Genomic DNA, 27,273 nt, shown 5'->3' with positions numbered 1-27,273 from the left:
CATTAGAATCCTGGGGTTTTCTATTTTTAGGAGGACACTTGCAGTTACGTTTAATGTGTCCTTTCCTGCCACAATTCCAGCAGTCTACCTGCCTTCTGTCTCCACCAGCTCTAGGGACAGTTACAGCCATTAGAGGTGTGCTCCTCTTTCTAGTATTTAGATTAGCTTCCACTCCCCTAGCCACCTTCACCAGATCACCATAGGTTAAACTTCTCCACTCAGGTCTAGCATTTTGGAGACCAGTCCTTATGGGTATGTGGATACCATCCATGAAGCAGTTAATGAGCAGTCTGGTCGAAGTGGTTTCAATATCTGTGTAACCCAATGCCTCCCAAGCCATCTGTAGTCTGATGAAGAATGTTTCTACAGATTCATCTTTCCCTTGTAGTATATCTCCTAATTTATGGGCTAATTCCTCTGTCTTTAACTTAGCCCATTCTCTCATTGCAGTGACATAGCATGATCCAGATGCAGACTTGGTTCTAAACCATTCATCTGTTTGCAAGTTGATTTTTCTGAGGTTATCTTCATGGGCATCTGTATATTTAGCAATTATTCTAGCCCAAATGGGGCCAGCTTTTAGTGCCACAATCTGTTTTAAATCCATCCAAGTACACTGGTAAGTAGCTTGAATTGTGGATAGAGACTGGACTAGAGCTAAGGGGGCCTTTTCAACATCTGCCAGCTGCTGTATTATTGCCAGTTGTTCACTGGGTGTCCAGGGCTTATATTCTTCCCAGTATTGGATACCTGAGCTCGGCTGTCTGTTCTCATGGTATACACTCTCAACTTTGGGTATCATGGGAGTAGAAAATTGTGGAGCTAATGGCCCCACTGGGGTGTCTATGGGGGCAACCAGGAGTTCCTTTAAGTCTGGACTACCTTCCTGCTCTAATGAACCCATAGGTCTTACTGGGACACCATATGAAGTCCCACTGCGTAATATTAGGTATATGAGAGGTTTTGATCTCCGTAAAAGGGAAATCGCCTGGCCTTTAGGGACCAAAGGAGTCCCTGCAGTATCCTGGTAAAGGGGTGGGTTTACAAGATTATTCCCAGGATCTTGCCTACTCTGGGACCCTAGAGGTCCAAAACATTGATAATATGGTACACCTTTCCTGGTGGTTTCTCTACAACCACATTTAGTTAATTCAACAGCAGTATCATGCCATTTTTGTGCGACTTCTACGAAGTCATTATCTTCTAACCAACCTCTGTAATTTGCCATAAATTCACTCCATATATGTGGATCTAGAGTGCCCTCTGAGGGCATGCCAGCTTTCTTAAGTAACCTCTTAACATTCTTAATTGCTCCTTGTCCTTTGTGATGCTTGACAATAGTCAAAGCCGTAAATCCCCCTTGGGTGCTTTCAGAGCTACCCATCTTAAAACTTGTAAGAGTTAATTACTTCCTTACACAAGACAAACTGTACAAAAACGGTGTATAAAACACTTATGACCAATGCAGTGGAAATTTCACAGTTTTTTCTTCTAAACACAGATCAGGAGATCTGCCCTTGGAGGATTCTAACTCAAATTATAAAACAAATGACAAGGCAAACCATAAAAATAACTTACAACCCACAGTTATATTCCACTATCTCAGGATTCCTTTCACAAGACATAACACAACCTCCACCTGAATATAACCATAATACCACAGAAAACAAGTTCTTTAGATCAGACGTTTTTAAGTCGTTCTTTACCCAGACAGACCAGTAGGACGTGGATCTGAGAGCGAAATTGATAAAGGTAGAAAAAATGTTTTTCTTACCTTGCTGTACAGCTGATTTCACTGTCAGAGGGACGTCCACCTGTACGCTAGTGTCCGGGTCTCTCGACCGTCAGATCCCGGGGTCACAGCACCAAATTGTTGTGGATCACAATGTTGATCTTTGTTATATTCAGAGGAAGCCCAAATTGTTGTTACAAGTGCACTTGGAGAAGCGAGAATTAGACACCAGACACCTGTTGGTATTCAAAATAAGCCTCTGACATTTGATTCATCAGCTGGGTTTTATACATTAAAAAGTAAGTGCTTACGTGCAAATACTCTGAGAACAAAAATAGCAAGGGAATACAGATAAGACATAGGGATGAGCGTCATGTATACATAACAAATAAGTTTCAAGGTAAGAGAGAACAAAAAGATTAGAGTAGAGACATGTTAGGTGGGGGCTCTCTACTCCCGGGACTTAGACATATACGGTCTTAAGTGTTGTTTAAGCATCAAGCATTTCCTGAGTCCAAGTTAGCCAATTTTAATACAGGATATCATTAGATGACACCTATAAGCTTGAGCCTTGGAATCAAGATAAATTCTATCACAGGATCAGCCTGGAATAGGAGTCTGGAACGGAGGGACCAGCCTCGAATAGGAGTCTGGAACGGAGGGATCAGCCTGGAATAGGAGTCTGGAACGGAGGGATCAGCCTGGAATAGGAGTCTGGAACGGAGGAATCAGCCTGGAATAGGAGTCTGGAACATTAGGGACCAGCCTGGAATAGGAGACTGGAACATTAGGGACCAGCCTGGAATAGGAGTCTGGAACATTAGGGACCAGCCTGGAATAGGAGACTGGAACATTAGGGACCAGCCTGGAATAGGAGACTGGAACATTAGGGACCAGCCTGGAATAGGAGACTGGAACATTAGGGACCAGCCTGGAATAGGAGACTGGAACATTAGGGACCAGCCTGGAATAGGAGACTGGAACATTAGGGACCAGCCTGGAATAGGAGACTGGAACATTAGGGACCAGCCTGGAATAGGAGACTGGAACATTAGGGACCAGCCTGGAATAGGAGACTGGAACATTAGGGACCAGCCTGGAATAGGAGACTGGAACATTAGGGACCAGCCTGGAATAGGAGACTGGAACATTAGGGACCAGTCTGGAATAGGAGACTGGAATTGAGACAACATTAAGAACAAGGAATGGAAAAGCTGACATTTGGTATAGCTCTCAGCATTACATGACACCTATAAGCTTGAGCCTTGGAATCAAGACAAATTCTATCACAGGATCAGCCTGGAATAGGAGTCTGGAACGGAGGGACCAGCCTGGAATAGGAGTCTGGAACGGAGGGACCAGCCTGGAATAGGAGTCTGGAACGGAGGGACCAGCCTGGAATAGGAGTCTGGAACGGAGGGACCAGCCTGGAATAGGAGTCTGGAACGGAGGGACCAGCCTGGAATAGGAGTCTGGAACGGAGGGACCAGCCTGGAATAGGAGTCTGGAACGGAGGGACCAGCCTGGAATAGGAGTCTGGAACGGAGGGACCAGCCTGGAATAGGAGTCTGGAACGAAGGGACCAGCCTGGAATAGGAGCCTGGAACGGAGGGACCAGCCTGGAATAGGAGACTGGAACATTAGGAACCAGCCTGGAATAGGAGACTGGAATAGGAGACTGGAACATTAGGGACCAGCCTGGAATAGGAGTCTGGAACATTAGGGACCAGCCTGGAATAGGAGTCTGGAACATTAGGGACCAGCCTGGAATAGGAGACTGGAACATTAGGGACCAGCCTGGAATAGGAGTCTGGAACATTAGGGACCAGCCTGGAATAGGAGACTGGAACATTAGGGACCAGCCTGGAATAGGAGACTGGAACATTAGGGACCAGCCTGGAATAGGAGACTGGAACATTAGGGACCAGCCTGGAATAGGAGACTGGAACATTAGGGACCAGCCTGGAATAGGAGACTGGAACATTAGGGACCAGCCTGGAATAGGAGACTGGAACATTAGGGACCAGCCTGGAATAGGAGACTGGAACATTAGGGACCAGCCTGGAATAGGAGACTGGAACATTAGGGACCAGTCTGGAATAGGAGACTGGAATTGAGACAACATTAAGAACAAAGAATGGAAAAGCTGACATTTGGTATAGCTCTCAGCATTACATGACACCTATAAGCTTGAGCCTTGGAATCAAGACAAATTCTATCACAGGATCAGCCTGGAATAGGAGTCTGGAACGGAGGGACCAGCCTGGAATAGGAGTCTGGAACGGAGGGACCAGCCTGGAATAGGAGTCTGGAACGGAGGGACCAGCCTGGAATAGGAGTCTGGAACGGAGGGACCAGCCTGGAATAGGAGTCTGGAACGGAGGGACCAGCCTGGAATAGGAGTCTGGAACGGAGGGACCAGCCTGGAATAGGAGTCTGGAACGGAGGGACCAGCCTGGAATAGGAGTCTGGAACGGAGGGACCAGCCTGGAATAGGAGTCTGGAACGAATGGACCAGCCTGGAATAGGAGTCTGGAACGGAGGGACCAGCCTGGAATAGGAGACTGGAACATTAGGGACCAGTCTGGAATAGGAGACTGGAATTGAGACAACATTAAGAACAAGGAATGGAAAAGCTGACATTTGGTATAGCTCTCAGCATTACATGACACCTATAAGCTTGAGCCTTGGAATCAAGACAAATTCTATCACAGGATCAGCCTGGAATAGGAGTCTGGAACGGAGGGACCAGCCTGGAATAGGAGTCTGGAACGGAGGGACCAGCCTGGAATAGGAGTCTGGAACGGAGGGACCAGCCTGGAATAGGAGTCTGGAACGGAGGGACCAGCCTGGAATAGGAGTCTGGAACGGAGGGACCAGCCTGGAATAGGAGTCTGGAACGGAGGGACCAGCCTGGAATAGGAGTCTGGAACGGAGGGACCAGCCTGGAATAGGAGTCTGGAACGGAGGGACCAGCCTGGAATAGGAGTCTGGAACGGAGGGACCAGCCTGGAATAGGAGTCTGGAACGGAGGGACCAGCCTGGAATAGGAGTCTGGAACGGAGGGACCAGCCTGGAATAGGAGTCTGGAACGGAGGGACCAGCCTGGAATAGGAGTCTGGAACGGAGGGACCAGCCTGGAATAGGAGTCTGGAACGAAGGGACCAGCCTGGAATAGGAGCCTGGAACGGAGGGACCAGCCTGGAATAGGAGACTGGAACATTAGGAACCAGCCTGGAATAGGAGACTGGAATAGGAGACTGGAACATTAGGGACCAGCCTGGAATAGGAGTCTGGAACATTAGGGACCAGCCTGGAATAGGAGTCTGGAACATTAGGGACCAGCCTGGAATAGGAGACTGGAACATTAGGGACCAGCCTGGAATAGGAGTCTGGAACATTAGGGACCAGCCTGGAATAGGAGACTGGAACATTAGGGACCAGCCTGGAATAGGAGACTGGAACATTAGGGACCAGCCTGGAATAGGAGACTGGAACATTAGGGACCAGCCTGGAATAGGAGACTGGAACATTAGGGACCAGCCTGGAATAGGAGACTGGAACATTAGGGACCAGCCTGGAATAGGAGACTGGAACATTAGGGACCAGCCTGGAATAGGAGACTGGAACATTAGGGACCAGCCTGGAATAGGAGACTGGAACATTAGGGACCAGCCTGGAATAGGAGACTGGAACATTAGGGACCAGTCTGGAATAGGAGACTGGAATTGAGACAACATTAAGAACAAAGAATGGAAAAGCTGACATTTGGTATAGCTCTCAGCATTACATGACACCTATAAGCTTGAGCCTTGGAATCAAGACAAATTCTATCACAGGATCAGCCTGGAATAGGAGTCTGGAACGGAGGGACCAGCCTGGAATAGGAGTCTGGAACGGAGGGACCAGCCTGGAATAGGAGTCTGGAACGGAGGGACCAGCCTGGAATAGGAGTCTGGAACGGAGGGACCAGCCTGGAATAGGAGTCTGGAACGGAGGGACCAGCCTGGAATAGGAGTCTGGAACGGAGGGACCAGCCTGGAATAGGAGTCTGGAACGAATGGACCAGCCTGGAATAGGAGTCTGGAACGGAGGGACCAGCCTGGAATAGGAGACTGGAACATTAGGAACCAGCCTGGAATAGGAGACTGGAATAGGAGACTGGAACATTAGGGACCAGCCTGGAATAGGAGTCTGGAACATTAGGGACCAGCCTGGAATAGGAGTCTGGAACATTAGGGACCAGCCTGGAATAGGAGACTGGAACATTAGGGACCAGCCTGGAATAGGAGACTGGAACATTAGGGACCAGCCTGGAATAGGAGACTGGAACGGAGGGACCAGCCTGGAATAGGAGTCTGGAACGGAGGGACCAGCCTGGAATAGGAGTCTGGAACGGAGGGACCAGCCTGGAATAGGAGTCTGGAACGGAGGGACCAGCCTGGAATAGGAGTCTGGAACGGAGGGACCAGCCTGGAATAGGAGTCTGGAACGGAGGGACCAGCCTGGAATAGGAGTCTGGAACGGAGGGACCAGCCTGGAATAGGAGTCTGGAACGGAGGGACCAGCCTGGAATAGGAGTCTGGAACGGAGGGACCAGCCTGGAATAGGAGTCTGGAACGGAGGGACCAGCCTGGAATAGGAGTCTGGAACGGAGGGACCAGCCTGGAATAGGAGTCTGGAACGGAGGGACCAGCCTGGAATAGGAGTCTGGAACGGAGGGACCAGCCTGGAATAGGAGTCTGGAACGGAGGGACCAGCCTGGAATAGGAGTCTGGAACGGAGGGACCAGCCTGGAATAGGAGTCTGGAACGGAGGGACCAGCCTGGAATAGGAGTCTGGAACGGAGGGACCAGCCTGGAATAGGAGTCTGGAACGGAGGGACCAGCCTGGAATAGGAGTCTGGAACGGAGGGACCAGCCTGGAATAGGAGTCTGGAACGGAGGGACCAGCCTGGAATAGGAGTCTGGAACGGAGGGACCAGCCTGGAATAGGAGTCTGGAACGGAGGGACCAGCCTGGAATAGGAGTCTGGAACGGAGGGACCAGCCTGGAATAGGAGTCTGGAACGGAGGGACCAGCCTGGAATAGGAGTCTGGAACGGAGGGACCAGCCTGGAATAGGAGTCTGGAACGGAGGGACCAGCCTGGAATAGGAGTCTGGAACGGAGGGACCAGCCTGGAATAGGAGTCTGGAACGGAGGGCTCAGCCTGGAATAGGAGTCTGGAACGGAGGGACCAGCCTGGAATAGGAGTCTGGAACGGAGGGACCAGCCTGGAATAGGAGTCTGGAACGGAGGGACCAGCCTGGAATAGGAGTCTGGAACGGAGGGACCAGCCTGGAATAGGAGTCTGGAACTGAAGGACCAGCCTGGAATAGGAGTCTGGAACGGAGGGACCAGCCTGGAATAGGAGTCTGGAACGGAGGGACCAGCCTGGAATAGGAGTCTGGAACGGAGGGACCAGCCTGGAATAGGAGTCTGGAACGGAGGGACCAGCCTGGAATAGGAGTCTGGAACGGAGGGACCAGCCTGGAATAGGAGTCTGGAACGGAGGGACCAGCCTGGAATAGGAGTCTGGAACGGAGGGACCAGCCTGGAATAGGAGTCTGGAACGGAGGGACCAGCCTGGAATAGGAGTCTGGAACAGAGGGACCAGCCTGGAATAGGAGTCTGGAACGGAGGGACCAGCCTGGAATAGGAGTCTGGAACGGAGGGACCAGCCTGGAATAGGAGTCTGGAACGGAGGGACCAGCCTGGAATAGGAGTCTGGAACGGAGGGACCAGCCTGGAATAGGAGTCTGGAACGGAGGGACCAGCCTGGAATAGGAGTCTGGAACGGAGGGACCAGCCTGGAATAGGAGTCTGGAACGGAGGAACCAGCCTGGAATAGGAGTCTGGAACGGAGGAACCAGCCTGGAATAGGAGACTGGAACATTAGGAACCAGCCTGGAATAGGAGACTGGAATAGGAGACTGGAACATTAGGGACCAGCCTGGAATAGGAGTCTGGAACGGAGGGACCAGCCTGGAATAGGAGTCTGGAACGGAGGGACCAGCCTGGAATAGGAGTCTGGAACGGAGGGAAAAGCCTGGAATAGGAGACTGGAACATTAGGAACCAGCCTGGAATAGGAGACTGGAACATTAGGAACCAGCCTGGAATAGGAGACTGGAACATTAGGGACCAGCCTGGAATAGGAGACTGGAACATTAGGAACCAGCCTGGAATAGGAGACTGGAACATTAGGGACCAGCCTGGAATAGGAGTCTGGAACGGGAATAGGAGACTGGAACATTAGGGACCAGCCTGGAATAGGAGTCTGGAACATTAGGGACCAGCCTGGAATAGGAGTCTGGAACATTAGGGACCAGCCTGGAATCGGAGTCTGGAACGGAGGGACCAGCCTGGAATAGGAGACTGGAACATTAGGGACCAGCCTGGAATAGGAGTCTGGAACATTAGGGACCAGCCTGGAATAGGAGTCTGGAACATTAGGGACCAGCCTGGAATAGGAGTCTGGAACATTAGGGACCAGCCTGGAATAGGAGTCTGGAACATTAGGGACCAGCCTGGAATAGGAGACTGGAACATTAGGGACCAGCCTGGAATAGGAGACTGGAACATTAGGGACCAGCCTGGAATAGGAGACTGGAACATTAGGGACCAGCCTGGAATAGGAGACTGGAACGGAGGGACCAGCCTGGAATAGGAGACTGGAACATTAGGGACCAGCCTGGAATAGGAGACTGGAATTGAGACGACATTAAGAACAAAGAATGGATAAGCTGACATTTGGTATAGCTCTCAACATTTCAAATGGACAGAGAGGGACACTTCAATTTTAGGGGTGTGACTAAGAGTGGGGCTGTTCTGAGACATTCAGGTGACTTACTCATAACTATTTATAAAACTAAAATGTAATGTAGAGCAATGTATCTTATTTCCACAGACAGTTTTCTAAACACATTTGTTATAGTTTGAAGACACATTACTGTCCCTATTTTATAGGGATAGTCCCTTCTTTAGGCCCAAATCCCTCCGTCTCTCTTTTCTAGGAGCTCATTATTCGTAGTGGTTTTATAACGGAGTTCAAGCTGATGGGATTTATATTTTATATGGTTGCATTATTGATATGATGTGGACGTTGGCCATTTTGGGGCAAGAAAGAAGCCCTGGTTCGCCCCATTTCTTATTCCACACTGTGAACATGGACCAGGTTAAATTGGGATATTGGTTGGGATAGCTTGCCAAAGACTCATACTGTAAGTCCTGGTGCAAAACAATAGGGGCACTTTGCAATTAGGCCAAGCCAAGAAGTTAAAATACAGATTTTAAAACGTTTTATTAGAAAAATAATATATATATTTCTCTCTTTTTAAAGAAATTTCAAAACTCATTCTAGGATTAAGTAGCAAATCGGAGTAATGGTCTCCAGGATTCCAAATAATTCATGGTGATCTTCCAATGGTGCCCATTGGGGTGGTGTGTGTGTGTGTGTGTGTGTGTGTGTCATCACATTGGGAAGTCTATGATTGGACAGCCACAGAAAGTCTGGGCGGGGTTAGAAGGGGAGGGCTTGCAGTAGCTGTAGGTAGATCTGCAGCTATTGCCCATTATACATAAACTAACTGAATTCAAGATGACTAAATGGTAATTCCTTCTTTCTACAGAAGTGAGCGTTACATAGGAATGTGGCAGGACAACCAAAAGCATGGTCATGGAATCGTACTTACGGATTCGGGCACGTGTTATCAAGGTGCCTTTGCGCTCAACAAGTTTGTGGTAAGTCACTTCTCTCCATAAGTGTACATGGACCCTAACGCAGTGCTTAGACATCGATATATAGAAACAAAGTATAATAACACATTGTCCCATTTTATTTACACTTTAATGTAACAGGATATAGGGTACACAAACTAAGCAAAGCATTGGGGATATTAAAGGTGAAACCTCATTATCCTCCAACCATAAAAAGAGGATTCATAGACACAAATAAGAAGGTAGCATATCTTACTCAGCGGGACACGTAGGGTCTAATTTATATATATTTTTTTTTAACAACCCCGTAATGACAAAATATATTACAAGGCATTAGTTCCTGTTGACATCACCCATTTTACATTAAACTTCCACCAGTACTCCTTCCCATGACACATATCGCAAGTTATAAAGCTTAGATCCTTTTTTTGCTCCATGTCCTTCACTTTGTATCTGCGATGCTTTGTGTCCATCCAATGCCTTTAAAATCATTCAATCATTATTATTCGAGACTCTTTTCTTTTACGTAATCATGGAGCAAACATGTTTTGTTTTTCTTTTTATATTTTATTGTATTTGTTGCGTAATTTACTATAGCTATTTTATTGCATATTCTATAAATTTATTTTGATAGTATTTAATACTTAACACAGTCGATTATTTATTTATTTTTATTGTATTTGCGATGAACTGACTATAATTGCAGTTTATCTTTGTAGACGGACATTGAGTGGAAGATTTCTACATTTTTCCTTGAGGTTTTTAACAGATGAGTAAATAAAGGTTGTTTGTGTTTATTTTTTTAGGGTTCCGGTATTCTCCTTTCAGAAGACTCCTCCGTGTATGAGGGAGAGTTCACAGAGGAATGTCTATTGGCTGGGAAAGTTAGTATTAAATCCTGCACCCCGATTCTCTTTCACTGTGCATATCCTTTTAATCTATTTAGGTCGTAGTTAAACACGTCCTGTCACAAAGTAATTATTTGGATGGAACGAACATATACAGCACCCGCTTACTTCTAACATTATCAGTCAGGGTTTTTTATGACAGCATTAAAGAGACACAAAAGTTACCATAACAACTACAGCTTAATGTAGTTATTCTGGTGAATCATTCTCTGCAGAGTTTTTATTGTAAACACTATCTTTTCAGAGGAAAAAAACATTGTTTACATTGCTTCTTAAGGACGCCTCTAGGTACAGTCACTCAGACGGCCACTAGAGGTGCTTCCTAGTCCAGTGCTGCACAATGTGCACCCCACTGCATGGAGGTGCTGAACGTTGCTCATGATTCCATGCATCTCTATGAGGAAATGCTGATTGGCTGATCACAGTAGCCTCCCAATGGTTTCCACTGGGTAAGAATTGGATTGTCTGAAATCAAGTTTGATCTCAGTGGGGCCAGCCACGATTAAACCGGCATGGTGTAAATAATAAAAGTGAGTTTAAACACCTTTTTACTATGCCCTAAGGAGGACCGGAGACCTGAATAGTTAGTTTAACACTAGTATTAGGAATACATGTTAGTGTTCCTTTAACGAGGCCCTACTAAAGGTTCACAATGATAGGATTCGCTTGTCATCCGCAATGTCATGAAAACCATATGGATAAACGATTTCATCTAGATCAGATTTACTCATCGTCATATCCTTAGTCCAAAATCCTGCATAAAAAATATTTTTCTCAACTGTTTAAGTGCTATAAACAATCACAAAAGCTAAAGATCTCATAATTGTACGTATTTTTCACTAATTAGCATATTTGTGTATAATCTAACAGGCCCCAGTAGGAAGTTACTAAGTCCATTGTATTTTTTTAAAATTTATTTTAAGGGGAAGCTCACGTTTAACAATGGGTTTACTCTGGTTGGAAGCTTTAACAAAAGCCAGACCGCAGGTCTGCAAACCCAAGGAGTCCTTCATACTTCATGTGAGGACCAGAATGGAACCATGAAGAGGAAATTGTAAGTAATTTTAGAACCATCTCATTACCAGAATTTATTTATTCATTCATTTTTAGGCCTGAATTCTAGGCAATGTCATTAATGTAAGACGTCCCAGACTGTGGTATCTTTTGAGTATATTTAATTTTCAAAAATGTTTTTCTACATATTGCACCACTAAGTGGAGTATCTTAATTTGGTTGTTGGCTACATATTGTAGTTGATAACATTTGCTCCATTGAGTGATATTTCCGTGAGATGATTTTGGAGAGGATCGGTGTGGTTTTACGGTTTCATTACTGCATTTGTCGAACAAAAAATCAAAGTGTCAAAATAATATATTGTGATCCTCTTCCTGCACGTTCCTAGTGACACAGCTGCATGTTTATTACCCGTTAGAGATTCTAATATACTTGTATATGTTTTGTATTTTTATTCCAAAGCCAGCTTGGTGTTGGGTTATTACCTGTAGAGGAGCGGTGGCATGGCATTTTTGAGAAGTTTCAGAAATTCCTTGAATCGGGCTGCAAAAAAGAAACAGAAGAATCATTCCTAGGTTTCCATGTGAAATCAAACAAGAAACTGCAGAAATCTCAAGAGTACATGTACTGTCAGAGGTGAGAGATGGACGGGAGTATTTAATTCTAGTACCTGTACTGTCAGAGGTGAGAGATGGATGGGAGTATTTAATTCTAGTACCTGTACTGTCAGAGGTGAGAGGCGGACGGGAGTATTTAATTCTAGTACCTGTACTGTCAGAGGTGAGAGGCGGACGGGAGTATTTAATTCTAGTACCTGTACTGCCAGAGGTGAGAGGCGGACGGGAGTATTTAATTCTAGTACCTGTACTGTCAGAGGTGAGAGACAGACGGGAGTATTTAATTCTAGTACCTGTACTGCCAGAGGTGAGAGACGGACGGGAGTATTTAACTCTAGTACCTGTACTGCCAGAGGTGAGAGACGGACGGGAGTATTTAATTCTAGTACCTGTACTGTCAGAGGTGAGAGACAGACGGGAGTATTTAATTCTAGTACCTGTACTGCCAGAGGTGAGAGACGGACGGGAGTATTTGATTCTAGTACCTGTACTGCCAGAGGTGAGAGACGGACGGGAGTATTTAATTCTAGTACCTGTACTGTCAGAGGTGAGAGACGGACGGGTGTATTTAATTCTAGTACCCGTACTGTCAGAGGTGAGAGACGGACGGGAGTATTTGATTCTAGTACCTGTACTGCCAGAGGTGAGAGACGGACGGGAGTATTTAATTCTAGTACCTGTACTGTCAGAGGTGAGAGATGGATGGGAGTATTTAATTCTAGTACCTGTACTGTCAGAGGTGAGAGACGGACGGGAGTATTTAATTCTAGTACCTGTACTGTCAGAGGTGAGAGACGGACGGGAGTATTTGATTCTAGTACCTGTACTGCCAGAGGTGAGAGACGGACGGGAGTATTTAATTCTAGTACCTGTACTGCCAGAGGTGAGAGACGGACGGGAGTATTTAATTCTAGTACCTGTACTGTCAGAGGTGAGAGACGGACGGGAGTATTTGATTCTAGTACCTGTACTGCCAGAGGTGAGAGACGGACGGGAGTATTTAATTCTAGTACCTGTACTGTCAGAGGTGAGAGATGGATGGGAGTATTTAATTCTAGTACCTGTACTGCCAGAGGTGAGAGACGGACGGGAGTATTTAATTCTAGTACCTGTACTGTCAGAGGTGAGAGATGGATGGGAGTATTTAATTCTAGTACCTGTACTGTCAGAGGTGAGAGATGGATGGGAGTATTTAATTCTAGTACCTGTACTGTCAGAGGTGAGAGATGGACGGGAGTATTTAATTCTACTACCTGTACTGCCAGAGGTGAGAGACGGACGGGAGTATTTAACTCTAGTACCTGTACTGCCAGAGGTGAGAGACGGACGGGAGTATTTAACTCTAGTACCTGTACTGTCAGAGGTGAGAGATGGACGGGAGTATTTAATTCTAGTACCTGTACTGTCAGAGGTGAGAGACGGACGGGAGTATTTAATTCTAGTACCTGTACTGTCAGAGGTGAGAGACGGACGGGAGTATTTGATTCTAGTACCTGTACTGCCAGAGGTGAGAGACGGACGGGAGTATTTAATTCTAGTACCTGTACTGTCAGAGGTGAGAGACGGACGGGAGTATTTGATTCTAGTACCTGTACTGCCAGAGGTGAGAGACGGACGGGAGTATTTAATTCTAGTACCTGTACTGTCAGAGGTGAGAGATGGATGGGAGTATTTAATTCTAGTACCTGTACTGTCAGAGGTGAGAGATGGATGGGAGTATTTAATTCTAGTACCTGTACTGCCAGAGGTGAGACGGACGGGAGTATTTAATTCTAGTACCTGTACTGTCAGAGGTGAGAGATGGATGGGAGTATTTAATTCTAGTACCTGTACTGTCAGAGGTGAGAGATGGATGGGAGTATTTAATTCTAGTACCTGTACTGTCAGAGGTGAGAGATGGACGGGAGTATTTAATTCTAGTACCTGTACTGCCAGAGGTGAGAGACGGACGGGAGTATTTAATTCTAGTACCTGTACTGTCAGAGGTGAGAGATGGACGGGAGTATTTGATTCTAGTACCTGTACTGTCAGAGGTGAGACGGACGGGAGTATTTGATTCTAGTACCTGTACTGTCAGAGGTGAGAGACGGACGGGAGTATTTAATTCTAGTACCTGTACTGCCAGAGGTGAGAGACGGACGGGAGTATTTAATTCTAGTACCTGTACTGTCAGAGGTGAGCGATGGACGGGAGTATTTGATTCTAGTACCTGTACTGTCAGAGGTGAGACGGACGGGAGTATTTGATTCTAGTACCTGTACTGTCAGAGGTGAGAGACGGACGGGAGTATTTAATTCTAGTACCTGTACTGTCAGAGGTGAGACGGACGGGAGTATTTAATTCTAGTACCTGTACTGTCAGAGGTGAGAGATGGACGGGAGTATTTAATTCTACTACCTGTACTGCCAGAGGTGAGAGACGGACGGGAGTATTTAATTCTAGTACCTGTACTGTCAGAGGTGAGAGATGGACGGGAGTATTTAATTCTAGTACCTGTACTGCCAGAGGTGAGAGACGGACGGGAGTATTTAATTCTAGTACCTGTACTGTCAGAGGTGAGAGACGGACGGGAGTATTTTATTCTAGTACCTGTACTGTCAGAGGTGAGAGACGGACGGGAGTATTTAATTCTAGTACCTGTACTGTCAGAGGTGAGGGACGGGAGTATTTATTTAATTCTAGTACCTGTACTGTCAGAGGTGAGAGATGGACGGGAGTATTTTAACTCTAGTACCTGTACTGTCAGAGGTGAGAGATGGACGGGAGTATTTTAACTCTAGTACCTGTACTGTCAGAGGTGAGAGGCGGACGGGAGTATTTATTTAATTCTAGTACCTGTACTGTCAGAGGTGAGAGACTGATGGGAGTATTTAACTCTAGTACCTGTACTGTCAGAGGTGAGATGGACGGGAGTATTTATTTAACTCTAGTACCTGTACTGCCAGAGGTGAGAGACGGACGGGAGTATTTAATTCTAGTACCTGTACAGTCAGAGGTGAGAGACGGGCGGGAGTATTTATTTAACTCTAGTACCTGTACTGTCAGAGGTGAGAGACGGACGGGAGTATTTATTTAATTCTAGTACCTGTACTGTCAAAGGTGAGAGACGGACGGGAGTATTTATTTAATTCTAGTACCTGTACTGTCAGAGGTGAGAGACTGACGGGAGTATTTATTTAATTCTAGTACCTGTACTGTCAGAGGTGAGAGACGGACGGGAGTATTTTATTCTAGTACCTGTACTGTCAGAGGTGAGAGACGGACGGGAGTATTTATTTAATTCTAGTACCTGTACTGTCAGAGGTGAGAGACGTACGGGAGTATTTTATTCTAGTACCTGTACTGCCAGAGGTGAGAGACGGACGGGAGTATTTATTTAACTCTAGTACCTGTACTGCCAGAGGTGAGAGACGGATGGGAGTATTTAATTCTAGTACCTGTACAGTCAGAGGTGAGAGACGGGCGGGAGTATTTATTTAACTCTAGTACCTGTACTGTCAGAGGTGAGAGACGGACGGGAGTATTTATTTAATTCTAGTACCTGTACTGTTAGAGGTGAGAGACGGACGGGAGTATTTTATTCTAGTACCTGTACTGTCAGAGGTGAGAGACGGACGGGAGTATTTATTTAACTCTAGTACCTGTAGTGTCAGAGGTGAGACAAGTGTAGCAAGACTTTGTTGAGAAAACATCTTACTATACCATTTCACGCAGGTTTATTTAGTAATTTCTTAAAGGACCACTATAGTGCCAGGAAAACATACTCGTTTTCCTGGCACTATAGTGCCCTGAGGGTGCCCCCACCCTCTCTGCCTCCGATCCTCCTCCGTTCCGCCCGTCGGCTGAATGCGCACGCGCGGCAAGAGCTGCGCGCGCATTCAGCCGGTCACATAGGAAAGCATTATGAATGCTTTCCTATGGACGCTTGCATGCTCTCACTGTGATTTTCACAGTGAGAATCACGCAAGCGCCTCTAGCGGCTGTCAATGAGACAGCCACTAGAGGATTTGGGGGAAGGCTTAACCCATTTATAAACATAGCATTTTCTCTGAAACTGCTATGTTTATAAAAAAATGGGTTAACCCTAGATGGACCTGGCACCCAGACCACTTCATTAAGCTGAAGTGGTCTGGGTGCCTAGAGTGGTCCTTTAATGTTTCGATATGTTGACGTGCTGTCATGTAAGAGGTCAGTATCCGCTACCTGACTGATGATCAAACTGCTTTTAACATTGGAGTGACGGCAGTCTAACCAGCAGTAAGGGATGTGGTCATTACAGTAACTTATATTCACATATATTATAACTTAGTAAAATCTAATATTTCACGATGGGTCACAATTAAAGTAACACTGTCACTTTTTACGTTTTTCATAAAGTTGGCATTTTTATAGAAAGTTATAGAACCTGGGTTGGAAATTTACTGAAATTCCAGTGAGATCAGACGAAGTACAAGAAATTAAGTAGAAACTATTTTATCCAATAAATGATACAAAGTGCAACAAACAGAGTAACACTGACAAGTCAGGTAATAAATACACAGTGCGAAACTGTATATTTAAATTCTATAAAGTATGTGTCAAATGGCCACTATCCATAACTGCAGTGGGAACCAGGCTGTGAGCGGTGGGAACCAGGCTGTGAGCGGTGGGAACCAGGCTGTGAGCGGTGGGAACCAGGCTGTGAGCGGTGGGAACCAGGCTGTGAGCGGTGGGAACCAGGCTGCGAGCGGTGGGAACCAGGCTGCGAGCGGTGGGAACCAGGCTGCGAGCGGTGGGAACCAGGCTGCGAGCGGTGGGAACCAGGCTGCGAGCGGTGGGAACCAGGCTGTGAGCGGCCAGGGACCCTCATTCGGTGTTACCTGCAGTATCACAAAACTTCATAGACCTTCCTCCAATAGCTACCGGTCTGCCGGCACCACCACCAAATATAGGGAGTTAGATATTCAAAGCTGAAGACTGCAAACATCCACATCCAATATACTGAAGGCCTTTTTATCTCTTACAAATTGTGAGTGGCCATTTGACACATATTTTACATAATTTAAACACAGTTTTGCACTATGTTGTGCTATTTCTTCCCTGACAGGGTAACCCTTATTTTTATACAATGATAAAATAGAACCCGCACGCTATAGGACATCACAGTGCTGCTAAAAGGTTGCCTACCCCTGCACTAGGGCTAACATTTATTCAAAGACAATCTTGTCATCTTCTTCTGGAACATCGTCATAGTTCTCCAAACCCTGAATTCCGACCTGGGTTTCTTGCGACTCAATTTCCTGTAAAAGCGTCGACCCCAATCTCTCATGTCCAGCGATATAGCTCTCCTTAAATGAGTACTTCTTGTCCAGGTAGCCTGCTAAGTGCATTGGCAACACTACTGTCAGTGATTTTATCCCATGAATTCTTCACCCAAGTCACAACCTCTTGCAGGCCAGGCTTTACAAAGTTTCCACGTTGATTTCTCTCCATTCTTTTTGTATTCATTGATTTCCATGCTCTGTGGCCACCTCACAAAACAAGTGTCCGCATTAAATCGACCCACTTCCTTATAGCTGCTTGTGTGCATCAGGCTTTTTCGGTTTCGAGAATCTAAATGCCTGAAACACGTTCAATCTTCTCTTTCTTGCCCTTGGTGATGAGTAGAGGTGGGGCTTTCTCTACATCCAGACGAATTTACAAATTGCAGGTAACATGTGCGCTTTCATAACCAGTGGAGGGAATGTATTTGACGAGGCACCCCTCTGAACAATTGTCGTTTGAGATCCTTGGCCCATAAACACTGCAGTTTCTTCCATAGCAATCATGTCGGAGAGTTTGTACTTAGAAAAATCAATGTGATCAACAATATCACATGTTTAATAATATCAGTATCTTCCAGCTTCAACAGTGTTGTCAATCTTCTTAGTGACAGTTCATGTCGCTTAAGGAAGTCATCCAGCCAGTGTTGTGATGCTTTAAAAACTTCTGAGGACAATTCTAACTCTGGTGCTGGTGCAAGGGCAAATGCTTGAATATCAGCCCTGTGCACAACCAAAGCCTTTGCTCTCCTGTCAGCAATCCATTCACAGCCTTCCAGCTCCGGAAATAATGGTTGCTGACCTGATCCACACTTGCGCTTCTTGGCATTTCCCTCATCCACCTGTTGCTTGAGATTATCGTATTTTGCTCACCATTTTCGGATCATTCGAACATCCAACTTCATTGTTTTGCAGAAAGCTGTAAGATTCTTGCCCTTGGAGTTCTCCAGTTCTTTCTTTTTGCCCTCATTTTGTCTGGGTGTCAAAATATTACAGACTTCTGATTTTACAACACTGTCGGTAAGTGAGGATGCACTACTGTAGCAAGAATGTGCCAGAGATCAGGTCTACGTTCGGGAAAATTCCCCCGAAAATAGACCAGTTCAATAGTGCATGGAATCCCGCAAATCTATGTTCAGGGAAACTTTCCCAGACATAGATTAGCTTACTCGTGAATGGAATTCCGCAAATCTATGTTCAGGGAAAATTCCGACTAGGGCTTATTTTCGGGGTAGGGCTTATATTCCGAGCTTCCCCCGAAAATAAGCTAGGGCATATTTTCGGGGGATGTCTTATTTTCAGGGAAAGACGGCATATGTCTTATCTATCTGGTTTATCTATTTACTACCTTACATTTACTAATGATAAACTGAGCACACATAAAAAAAAAAAAAAAACAACACATTTGACTTGGAGCAGGAGTCAAATTAATGTAACCTAGAGGCCAGAACTTAGCCCTCTCAGCAATGTAACTGGCTGGATTTCCTTCCAACCAATCAGTGCACAGATCTCTGTAAACCTTGCTGGACGTCCCACGAGGTTCGTTGAATGACTTCCCACAGCTGACACCAATGAATATTATTTTGCAAGAAGCTCCTGGGTGGGGCCAAATCCAGCATAGCCCACAACAAGTCCACAGAATAATGGGAAATGGACAAGTCCTTTGGATTTATCAGTGGTGTAGGTACCCTTGTAGTTTAGCTAAATTCCTACAACATGTTAGATCATAAACAGGATTTTGGCATAAAAACACTTTTTGTTTCGTGGCACAGTTTAATAAATCTTCTTATTTAAATAAGATGAAAAATCTTATTCATATAAATGAAAAATAAAAATTAACAAATTAAAAATGTGGGGAGGAAAACAGCTCTGTCATTTTATTATTCTGCTGCAAAACGTGACATACAAACTAATATTTCACAATAGAAGCAGTTAATTTGTATCGAAGGAGCCACCCATTATATCTCAGCTATTTTTAATGTAGCTGAGTTTCTACAAACTGCCTGCACACAGGTCTATCACTATAATCAGCAAAACAACAACGAGAGTGGCTCTAGTTTTCCAGTTTCTGTAATAGTCTTCTAACATAAAAACTGGTATTTATTGTGTGTTTATTTTATTTTAAGGGACAGCGCTGATGTTTCTGGTGAGATAGAAGATATTTTGAAGGACATGAGTCTTCAGCTAGAACAAGAGTCCATGCAGTGCTATCTGGAAAAGGTACATAGTGTTTTATTTTTAATTTAATCTAATTTCTCTGTTGATTCTAGTTTGAGCTATGAGAATTTACAGATCTTTACTCTACACCAGGCCTGTCCAACCTGCGGGCCCCCAGATGTTGCCAAACTACAACTCCCATGATTCTTTCAATGAAACAGATAGCCAGGGAATCATGGGAGTTGTAGTTCAGCAACATCTGGGGGGCTGCAGGTTGGACAGCCCTGCTCTACACTATGTTTCCAAGCAAGGATTATTTATGGGCTCGCTATGACCGTGATCAGGGCACACTGCACCCAGACTGCCATTTTTAGCTTTATTTTAAATCTGGCTTATTTCTGTTAGGTTAAGGATAATCCCCTTTCCTTATAACAAGTAAATACACTTCAGGGACCAAGTTTAAGAGGTCGGAAGGTAACCCTCATACCGATCACTCTATGTCTATCTCCATTTCAGGCTTTCAAGTCATCTCACCACCCATTGATGAAGCTGATGAAGGAACTGTGTGTGGTTTTCCAGGCCACCTACTCGGGAATTGGGGCAAACTTTCACCTTTTGTCCATGGCACAGGAGGAGATAAAACACTATGCTACAAAAATCTGGGAGTTATACAGGTAAAATGTATCTTGGTAGAAATAATTATGTTTATTGAGTTACAAATTTACTAATATAGGGTCTCTTTTCTTCAACTAAAGAGTTTACATTAAAAATCTCCCAGAGATTCGTTGCAACTGTAAAATCCCCCTGTGCTTAGCCTTTACACCATCTCATCTCTTACTTTTACTTCTACAGCCTTTCTGCTTCCTGCAGGCTGGTCCTGTCCTTTCCACGTCCCCCTAATACTGCAATAATTACTCTGTAAGCAGTGTCCATTTTCTGATGTTTCTCTCTCTTGGTTTATAGAGCGCTGAAGGTTTTGGCCGGTGGGGAAAACGACATGGCGGTCCCAGCCGGTGAGGATGAAGAAGAGAGAAAGTAAGTAAAGACTGTATTGTATATGAATGGGGTTTCTGATTATTGTAATAATATGTGCTCAATAGGATAAAGGCACATATTTTGAATAGAGAAACTCAGAACCATATTTTTCAATAAGCAGAGTATGGAACGGTTTAGGGACATCAGTCAGAGAGCACTTACCGTGCCCCTTATTTTGGCATTCCTACTAATAAAAAAATTAATACTTAGTTGAAATTATTACATTTTTGGCCCTGGTCACATGTGAAAATTATTAAAACTTCACTTCCAGATAAATAAAAATTACAGATATATTGGTAAAAAGTAAAAAAAAAATGGTTAAAAGTTCCCCAGTTGGTTTAATGAAAATGTTAATATATGGTGACATGGTGCTTCGTCGGGATGAGCAGAGATTTGTGTAAATTGGCAACACCATGAGCCTCTACACCTAGTATTTCCATAAAGTGTATTAAACATGGGGGTAAAGCATCAGTGCAATAACTGAGCTAAAATAGAAATGCATTATCAATATTTCTTAGACTTCAAATCGATTTTGTGTTCGGGGAAACTTGTCTCATCCATGTGGCGTTTTCAGTTTGGCCACATTTCATCAGTGCAATTGTGAAAATATTCAGATGAACCAAAATAGAATATATACATTATTATGTATATATATTTCGCCGTACACGGATGCATTTTCCTGCCATTTAGTTGCTGTTCCCATAGTCAATCATTATTTCCCCCCGATATTAATCCTCATTTTTCGGTGCCACAGGTACAATCCAAAATCACAAAACTTTTTGTCCATTTCATTTGTTCTGGACCAATTGCCAAATACCCAAAAATCAGATGGATTGCAATTTGTTTTGAGACTGAAAGCCCAAGTCTATTATTGTTTCAGAATTTAGTAACAGATGATTTATTATAAATATATCTTAGATCATGTCATTGCTTCCTGTTGTCTCTATAATGCGAACCAAGTGCCCTCAGTGAATTATTGCTATGACATGGACATAAAGCTGTGTTTTAGATCTATCTGAGTAATAATGTGTTTTCTAGGACTGTATTGGGTTTGTTGCTGACTTTGATCTTGCATTGCAGCGAGGCCCTGAATTCATACACCGTGGTCCTTCCCATCCTCCTGCCGTATTTCTATGCCGATCTCTTCATGTTATACATGCTGTATCACCAACAGGAAGACGCCTATTACTGGCAGGGCATTGTCCGCCTAGGGATACTGACCGACACCAAGCTGCTGGAATTCCTGGATGTGCAGAAGTGAGTCCGTCTCCACGGGACCCAGGTTTACATCGAACTTCAGATCATCTGTAGAAACATTAGCCAATAGCCACAATGTATCAGTCCCCGCTACTGTAACGTTATCTAATCTTCATACTGATTCAATTTGTGAAACATTCTCAAAAGTGGGAAATATATTCCTGAAATATCTGCAGTGCCAAGATTAGCCATTAGTATCCAGGGTCCATGACCTTGGCACCCTAGATTTATCTAAGCTACGTTACTCATGGTGCCTTAATTTGGGGGTGCTGTAGGTAGCCATCACTGCTCTAAATGCTTATTGAGAGAAATATTCATTAAAGGAGACATAAATATAAGAAATTCGCTTAAATCTGATAAGATCCCAAAAGGGATTCTGAAGTTTTTTCCACAGATATAAAAATTTCAGCAAGGGTGAAGAAAGTTCCCTTTTAGCCATGCTGTGCCAATCTGCACTCCCTCATAGAGATGCATTCAATCAGTTGTATCTATATGGGGAACGTCCAGCGCCTCCATGCAGAGAGCGGAAACCCTGAACGTAGGTGCTGTACACAGAGCTGCACTGAACTAGGAAGCACCTCTAGTGGCCATCTGAGCAACTGTCACTCCAAGTGTTACTATGCAGTATTGCAAACACTGCCTCTTCTCTAATGCCTCGTTTCCACTGAGCGGATCGGTTCGGGTTGGTACAGTTTGGAAGGTTTAGAATGGACCAGCCCATTCTGGTGAGCGTTTCCACTGCAAGTCAGACCTTCAGGGCCATGCAGGGTTTAGAAAAAATGCTCTTCCTGTCCACCAATCAATGGATTGTATAGTAGATCCGCCCTAACCGAACCGTTCCATTTTCTATGGCCCTACATCTGAAGCAGGGCCCTGAATGGATCGGTACGGTTCGCTTGTATGGACCACTTTCATAATGGAAACACCCAAAATAGCGAACCGTACCGAACTGAACCGAACCGATCCGCTCAGTGGAAACGAGGCATTAAAAGGCAGCATTTAAAGTGCTTAGCCTACAGCGACAGGCTATAGACACCAAAACCACTACTTTACATTGTGGTGGTTCTGGTGACTACACTGTCTCTTTAAATTATGGTTACCATAACGACTGTACACGTGGACATGCCCATCACATGTGTAGATAAGTTCCTTAAGCTTCACAACCTCTGAAACACAAGGAAGAGTGGCTGGGACAAATGTGTCAGTCTATATGGTGACAGTTACCAGCATGTTAACATCTTATAGGATTCTCCCTGATCAAAGTACACACCATTCTTCAAAGATCTGACTCCAGCCCACTGGGTGTAGGGACTCCCTCAACCTGATCTCCCAACTCATATACAGAAAATGTAATTCTCTTTTATATGTGATATGCAGCAGACAGCCACAATTTATACATTTCCCTCTTTGTATTTCATTAGATCCTTATGGCCCCTGAAAGACATTAAGCTGACAGCCAATCAGGTAAGAGTTTCATTGCTACAAATGGTTAAACGCAGTGCGATGCAATAATGAACCTTCTCCGAATCTCTCCCAATCTCTCATATACATCCCTTATGTATTAAAGAGTGAGAGCAAATTAGTAATAATGTATTTAATCGGGATGGGTACATTTAGCTTTTGGTGTCTCCGTTTTACCATTACCCAGATTAACGCTTATTTATGTAAACTGGAACGATGAAAGACTCACAGGATTTACTCATTGAGGACTCATTGTAGTGAATTGAACATTTAGGCCATAAATAGCTGATTTGGGGAAAAATTATCCAAGAACATTGCAGACCCAGCGTGGTTGTTATAGCAGAATTTCTGCAGTTTGTGTTCATTAATTTTCGGTGATTTATACCTCATATTGGCTGTTTCCCACTCCTGCCTAAACACACACATCATAGGGTAGCTTAACCTTAAAAAAAGCACATCATAGAAAGGGTTGTATCGGTTGTGATTGATACGTAGTTACAATAACAAGATAGACAGCCCAGCCCAGGGTAACACACACCTCTCTCCCTCTATTGTTACACAACGGTGAATAGTGTACACTTACAATAAGTGTCCAGGCCTGTCAAACTTTAGATAATCCCTCCATCTTGGATTCCCATCATCCCATCGTTCAGATCTGTGAAATCCGTGCACCTGTCCCTTGACGACCTTTCCTTCCTCAACATCACCTGTTCAGCGAAATTCTAGGTGAAATGTAACTATAGTCTTACATATTTCTGTTTTCCTGTAGAGATACTCGATAGTGAGACACAAGTGTTTCCAATCTGCTATTGAATGCCTGCAGAAGATCATGTAAGTCATTCATTCTTTAATTTACAGGATTCATTTAACGTGTCATAATATTATAATTGGTAATGAACAAGTCATTCATTCTCCGCTATCTGCACTTAGTACTATGTTGGTGCTATGTAATCATAACAATAATAATCCCAGTTTACAATATACAATATTGTATACCTGTAACAAGTCAATTATCTTTTTGAAATAAAGAAACCTATATAAAAAAATATTCCATGCTATTGTGTAGAAAATCTTCGTGCCGGGATTGACCATTCATGATTACCCGCCCGGATCTGCCAGTCCCATGCTGTGCAGGCTTCTTGTTCCTCTATATAAAAGGTAGTCTATAATAATATATCATTTTTTAATATAACCATGGTTGACGCTAGCCATAGTTCAGGCAAGATAAACTATAGGCCATATTCCTCCGGGGTAACAGACCCGATTTACAAAGTGCGCCGTCGAGGCGTCTTCTAACCTTATCATATTATTGCTGACACTGTATGTTTGCACATAGTGTGTCTTTTAAGAACTCTTGCTCCATATTTCCATTAAAATTGCATGTAAAAAATTAAAATATACTCTGATCCTAATTACTTAATTTATTGCAAATTAGCTGGCCCACGGTTATTCACTTGAAATACCTTAAAGTTCTTAGTAAATCGTTGGGAACTATAATAATGCAAAGTTAAACATTTGTAGAACATTCCACATGATGACGTAATTAGGGTTGCCTCTTTCAATATAAGTTATTCTCATATTTTCAGGTATTCTAAACTCAATTTAATTTATTTAGAGTTAATGTAGGTGTGTAATATAGACTACAGTAAATGGCCGCAATGGCTAACCGGACTCGTCAGATAATTGTGAATTGTTCCCTTTTTGTCTAGCCATCAGTGGTACGGGGAGATTAGACATTACCAATATAGTGTAGAACGTAGTCTAAGATCCAAGATAAATAATATAATATAATAAATAAATTATTAATGATTAATGCTAACGTTTCCAGAACGGTTATGGATCCAAGCCAGAAGCTGGAAATCATTCTGAAGACGTATACGGAGATTGAAAAAACGGTTTCGCGAGTGGTGGATGATGATTACAAATTGCCCATGGACGATTTGCTGCCATTATTGATCTACGTGGCTTCTCGAGCTGGGTAAATATCTGTAACTTTGCTGAAGATCCCGTTCCGTTTCTAGACCGGCATCTTTGTTGAAGCATTTTGTTCTGGGACACGTTTACAGGTGTTTGTGATTTGAATGTAGACATGAAAGATTCACACACTCATGACACAGACCTTGTGAAAGAGCCGCCTTCTACATCTATGTAGACATTCACAGGAACGAGCAGACTGGGCTGGTTTTCATACTATTTTAATGCACATTGAACCGTATGTAAAATTCACAAATTGGATCAATTGCCATGGCAACCAATATAATGTTATCGCTGATTGCTTTGTATACATGCGGGCCTCGATAGTATAGAATTCACAAACTAAGATCCCCACGTAGTGATTTAATGTGCTGTGCAGCTCACTAGAATCTTTTCTAATCTATAACTTGTTGTGTGCTTTACTATTTTCTGCTTTAATAGGATCCAACATCTGGGGGCAGAAATCCACTTTATCTATGATTTGATGGACCCCAGTAACAGGGGAGGAATATATGACTTCTTGTTAACAGCTCTTGAGGTAAGTACCAAGGAATTAATCCCACCTTCCACATCCTGTAGTTTAAAGGGTTAACAGAGGTGAAACTTTGAAGTTAATGGTGGGAGAGGAAAATGCTATCTTTTATAAGCTCTGCATTGGGAGTAGGAAAACTCATTATACAGAGAACAATCTGCAACCCAAGGAACAATGATGGAGAATAATCTGTAATGTGTATTGTGCCGTCATGTTACCGAATGAGAGGTGACTGATCATCCTGTGTGAATTGTATCTCCGCAGTCCTGTTATGAGCACATTCAGAAGGAAGAGGTCCGGCTGTACAAATGCTAGCACCGGTGTCTGGACATGGACTGTATGGAGTGAGAAATAATCTGGCCCTGAATCAGGAGCCCAAGAACATTTCTTGTAAATATCATCCTATTTCAGGATCTATAATTATTGGGAGACTTCGGGCACGTCTTCAAAAGACTTAATTTCAACATCACGGCAACTGACTGCAAGTTACTGACAAAACATCACTCAGGATGGAGATTATCTGGGAAATCTTATATCGGAATCGAGGCTTTGGATTGTAATCACGGATGCTAGTGGAACATAGAGCAAAAGAAGGAATGGAACTGGTAATAATCAACGAATACCAGACAGAGGGACAGAAAGCACATCTGGAATACAGGGAAAAGACTCAATCAGAATATTTATTTAAATATTTAAAACAAAGTTACAACAGGTTTACAAGATTCCTAAATATCGTTATTATAATATCATTATAATATCTATGGGACGTAGAGTGTCAGTTTGGACACCATAAGAATTTCATTGAAATTAAGTTGTTATGGTGCCAGGAGGCTCCTAGCGTTGGCTCACCTTAAGTGGTTACTTTGTGTGGTTACTGATTACATTTACCAGTTATTGTGAATTAGTTGGATTCTAGGAGGACAATCCGTATCCTATACACCTACCTTATAGAGCGATCGGTGTTCCCACACACAGGTACCGTTCCGTGTTTAATCCTCTATTCCCAGGCTGGAACTAATTGGCTACTTCTTGGTTTTGATTTTAGATATACATAGTTTGCTTATTTTTGTGGCGTACAGGACGTTTGGACTGTATTTTACAATTATTTTATTAAAAGTTACGTTTTATTCTTTCCAACTATAGTGAGACTTCCACTCCTTGGGGAATCATTTATACCCTTTTTCCCTTCTCTACTGATATTCTCAGCCCAATATACTTATTTTGGTGAATTCATTCACTAAGCGTAGAAACATAGAATTTGACGGCAGATAAAAACCATTCTGCCCATCCAGTCTGCCCAATAAGGGGTTACCCACCTCTCAGGAGGTGCATAAGTCACACACTATTCAATTATTCACCTTAAGTTATTAAACCATTCTCGAGCGGTTTATCCCCAAAGTCTGTGAGTGGTCACTTGAAGCTCTCAGCCAATCAGTGACTCCTCATTCATAAAACTGGCTTGAAAAAGGTATGTTTCTTTTCAAGTCCTGTCTGTAATGTCAATCTAAAAGAGAGAGGGGATTTATGGT

At 43.9% G+C, this 27,273-nt stretch overlaps 1 protein-coding gene across 1 annotated transcript in view; it reads left to right on the top strand.

Moving 5' to 3' along the window:
- The window catches only part of ALS2CL (ALS2 C-terminal like), an 81,098-nt gene extending 54,758 nt beyond the window's left edge, over nt 1–26,340 (top strand). Inside the window, exons 15-27 of the mRNA XM_063452825.1 lie at nt 9,402–9,513; nt 10,296–10,373; nt 11,321–11,451; nt 11,874–12,047; nt 19,455–19,548; nt 20,002–20,159; nt 20,449–20,520; nt 21,601–21,777; nt 23,199–23,241; nt 24,008–24,069; nt 25,067–25,216; nt 25,654–25,750; nt 26,009–26,340. Of these exons, the coding sequence (XP_063308895.1) occupies nt 9,402–9,513; nt 10,296–10,373; nt 11,321–11,451; nt 11,874–12,047; nt 19,455–19,548; nt 20,002–20,159; nt 20,449–20,520; nt 21,601–21,777; nt 23,199–23,241; nt 24,008–24,069; nt 25,067–25,216; nt 25,654–25,750; nt 26,009–26,059 (1,399 nt within the window). The 3' untranslated portion in view covers nt 26,060–26,340. The remainder of the gene's footprint in view (nt 1–9,401; nt 9,514–10,295; nt 10,374–11,320; nt 11,452–11,873; nt 12,048–19,454; nt 19,549–20,001; nt 20,160–20,448; nt 20,521–21,600; nt 21,778–23,198; nt 23,242–24,007; nt 24,070–25,066; nt 25,217–25,653; nt 25,751–26,008) is intronic.
- Nucleotides 26,341–27,273: the final 933 nt, after the last annotated feature.

The sequence above is a fragment of the Pelobates fuscus genome, chromosome 4 (genome assembly GCF_036172605.1).
Source record: "Pelobates fuscus isolate aPelFus1 chromosome 4, aPelFus1.pri, whole genome shotgun sequence".
Taxonomy (NCBI): Eukaryota; Metazoa; Chordata; class Amphibia; order Anura; family Pelobatidae; genus Pelobates; species Pelobates fuscus.
This window is presented reverse-complemented; position numbering and strand designations above follow the sequence as displayed.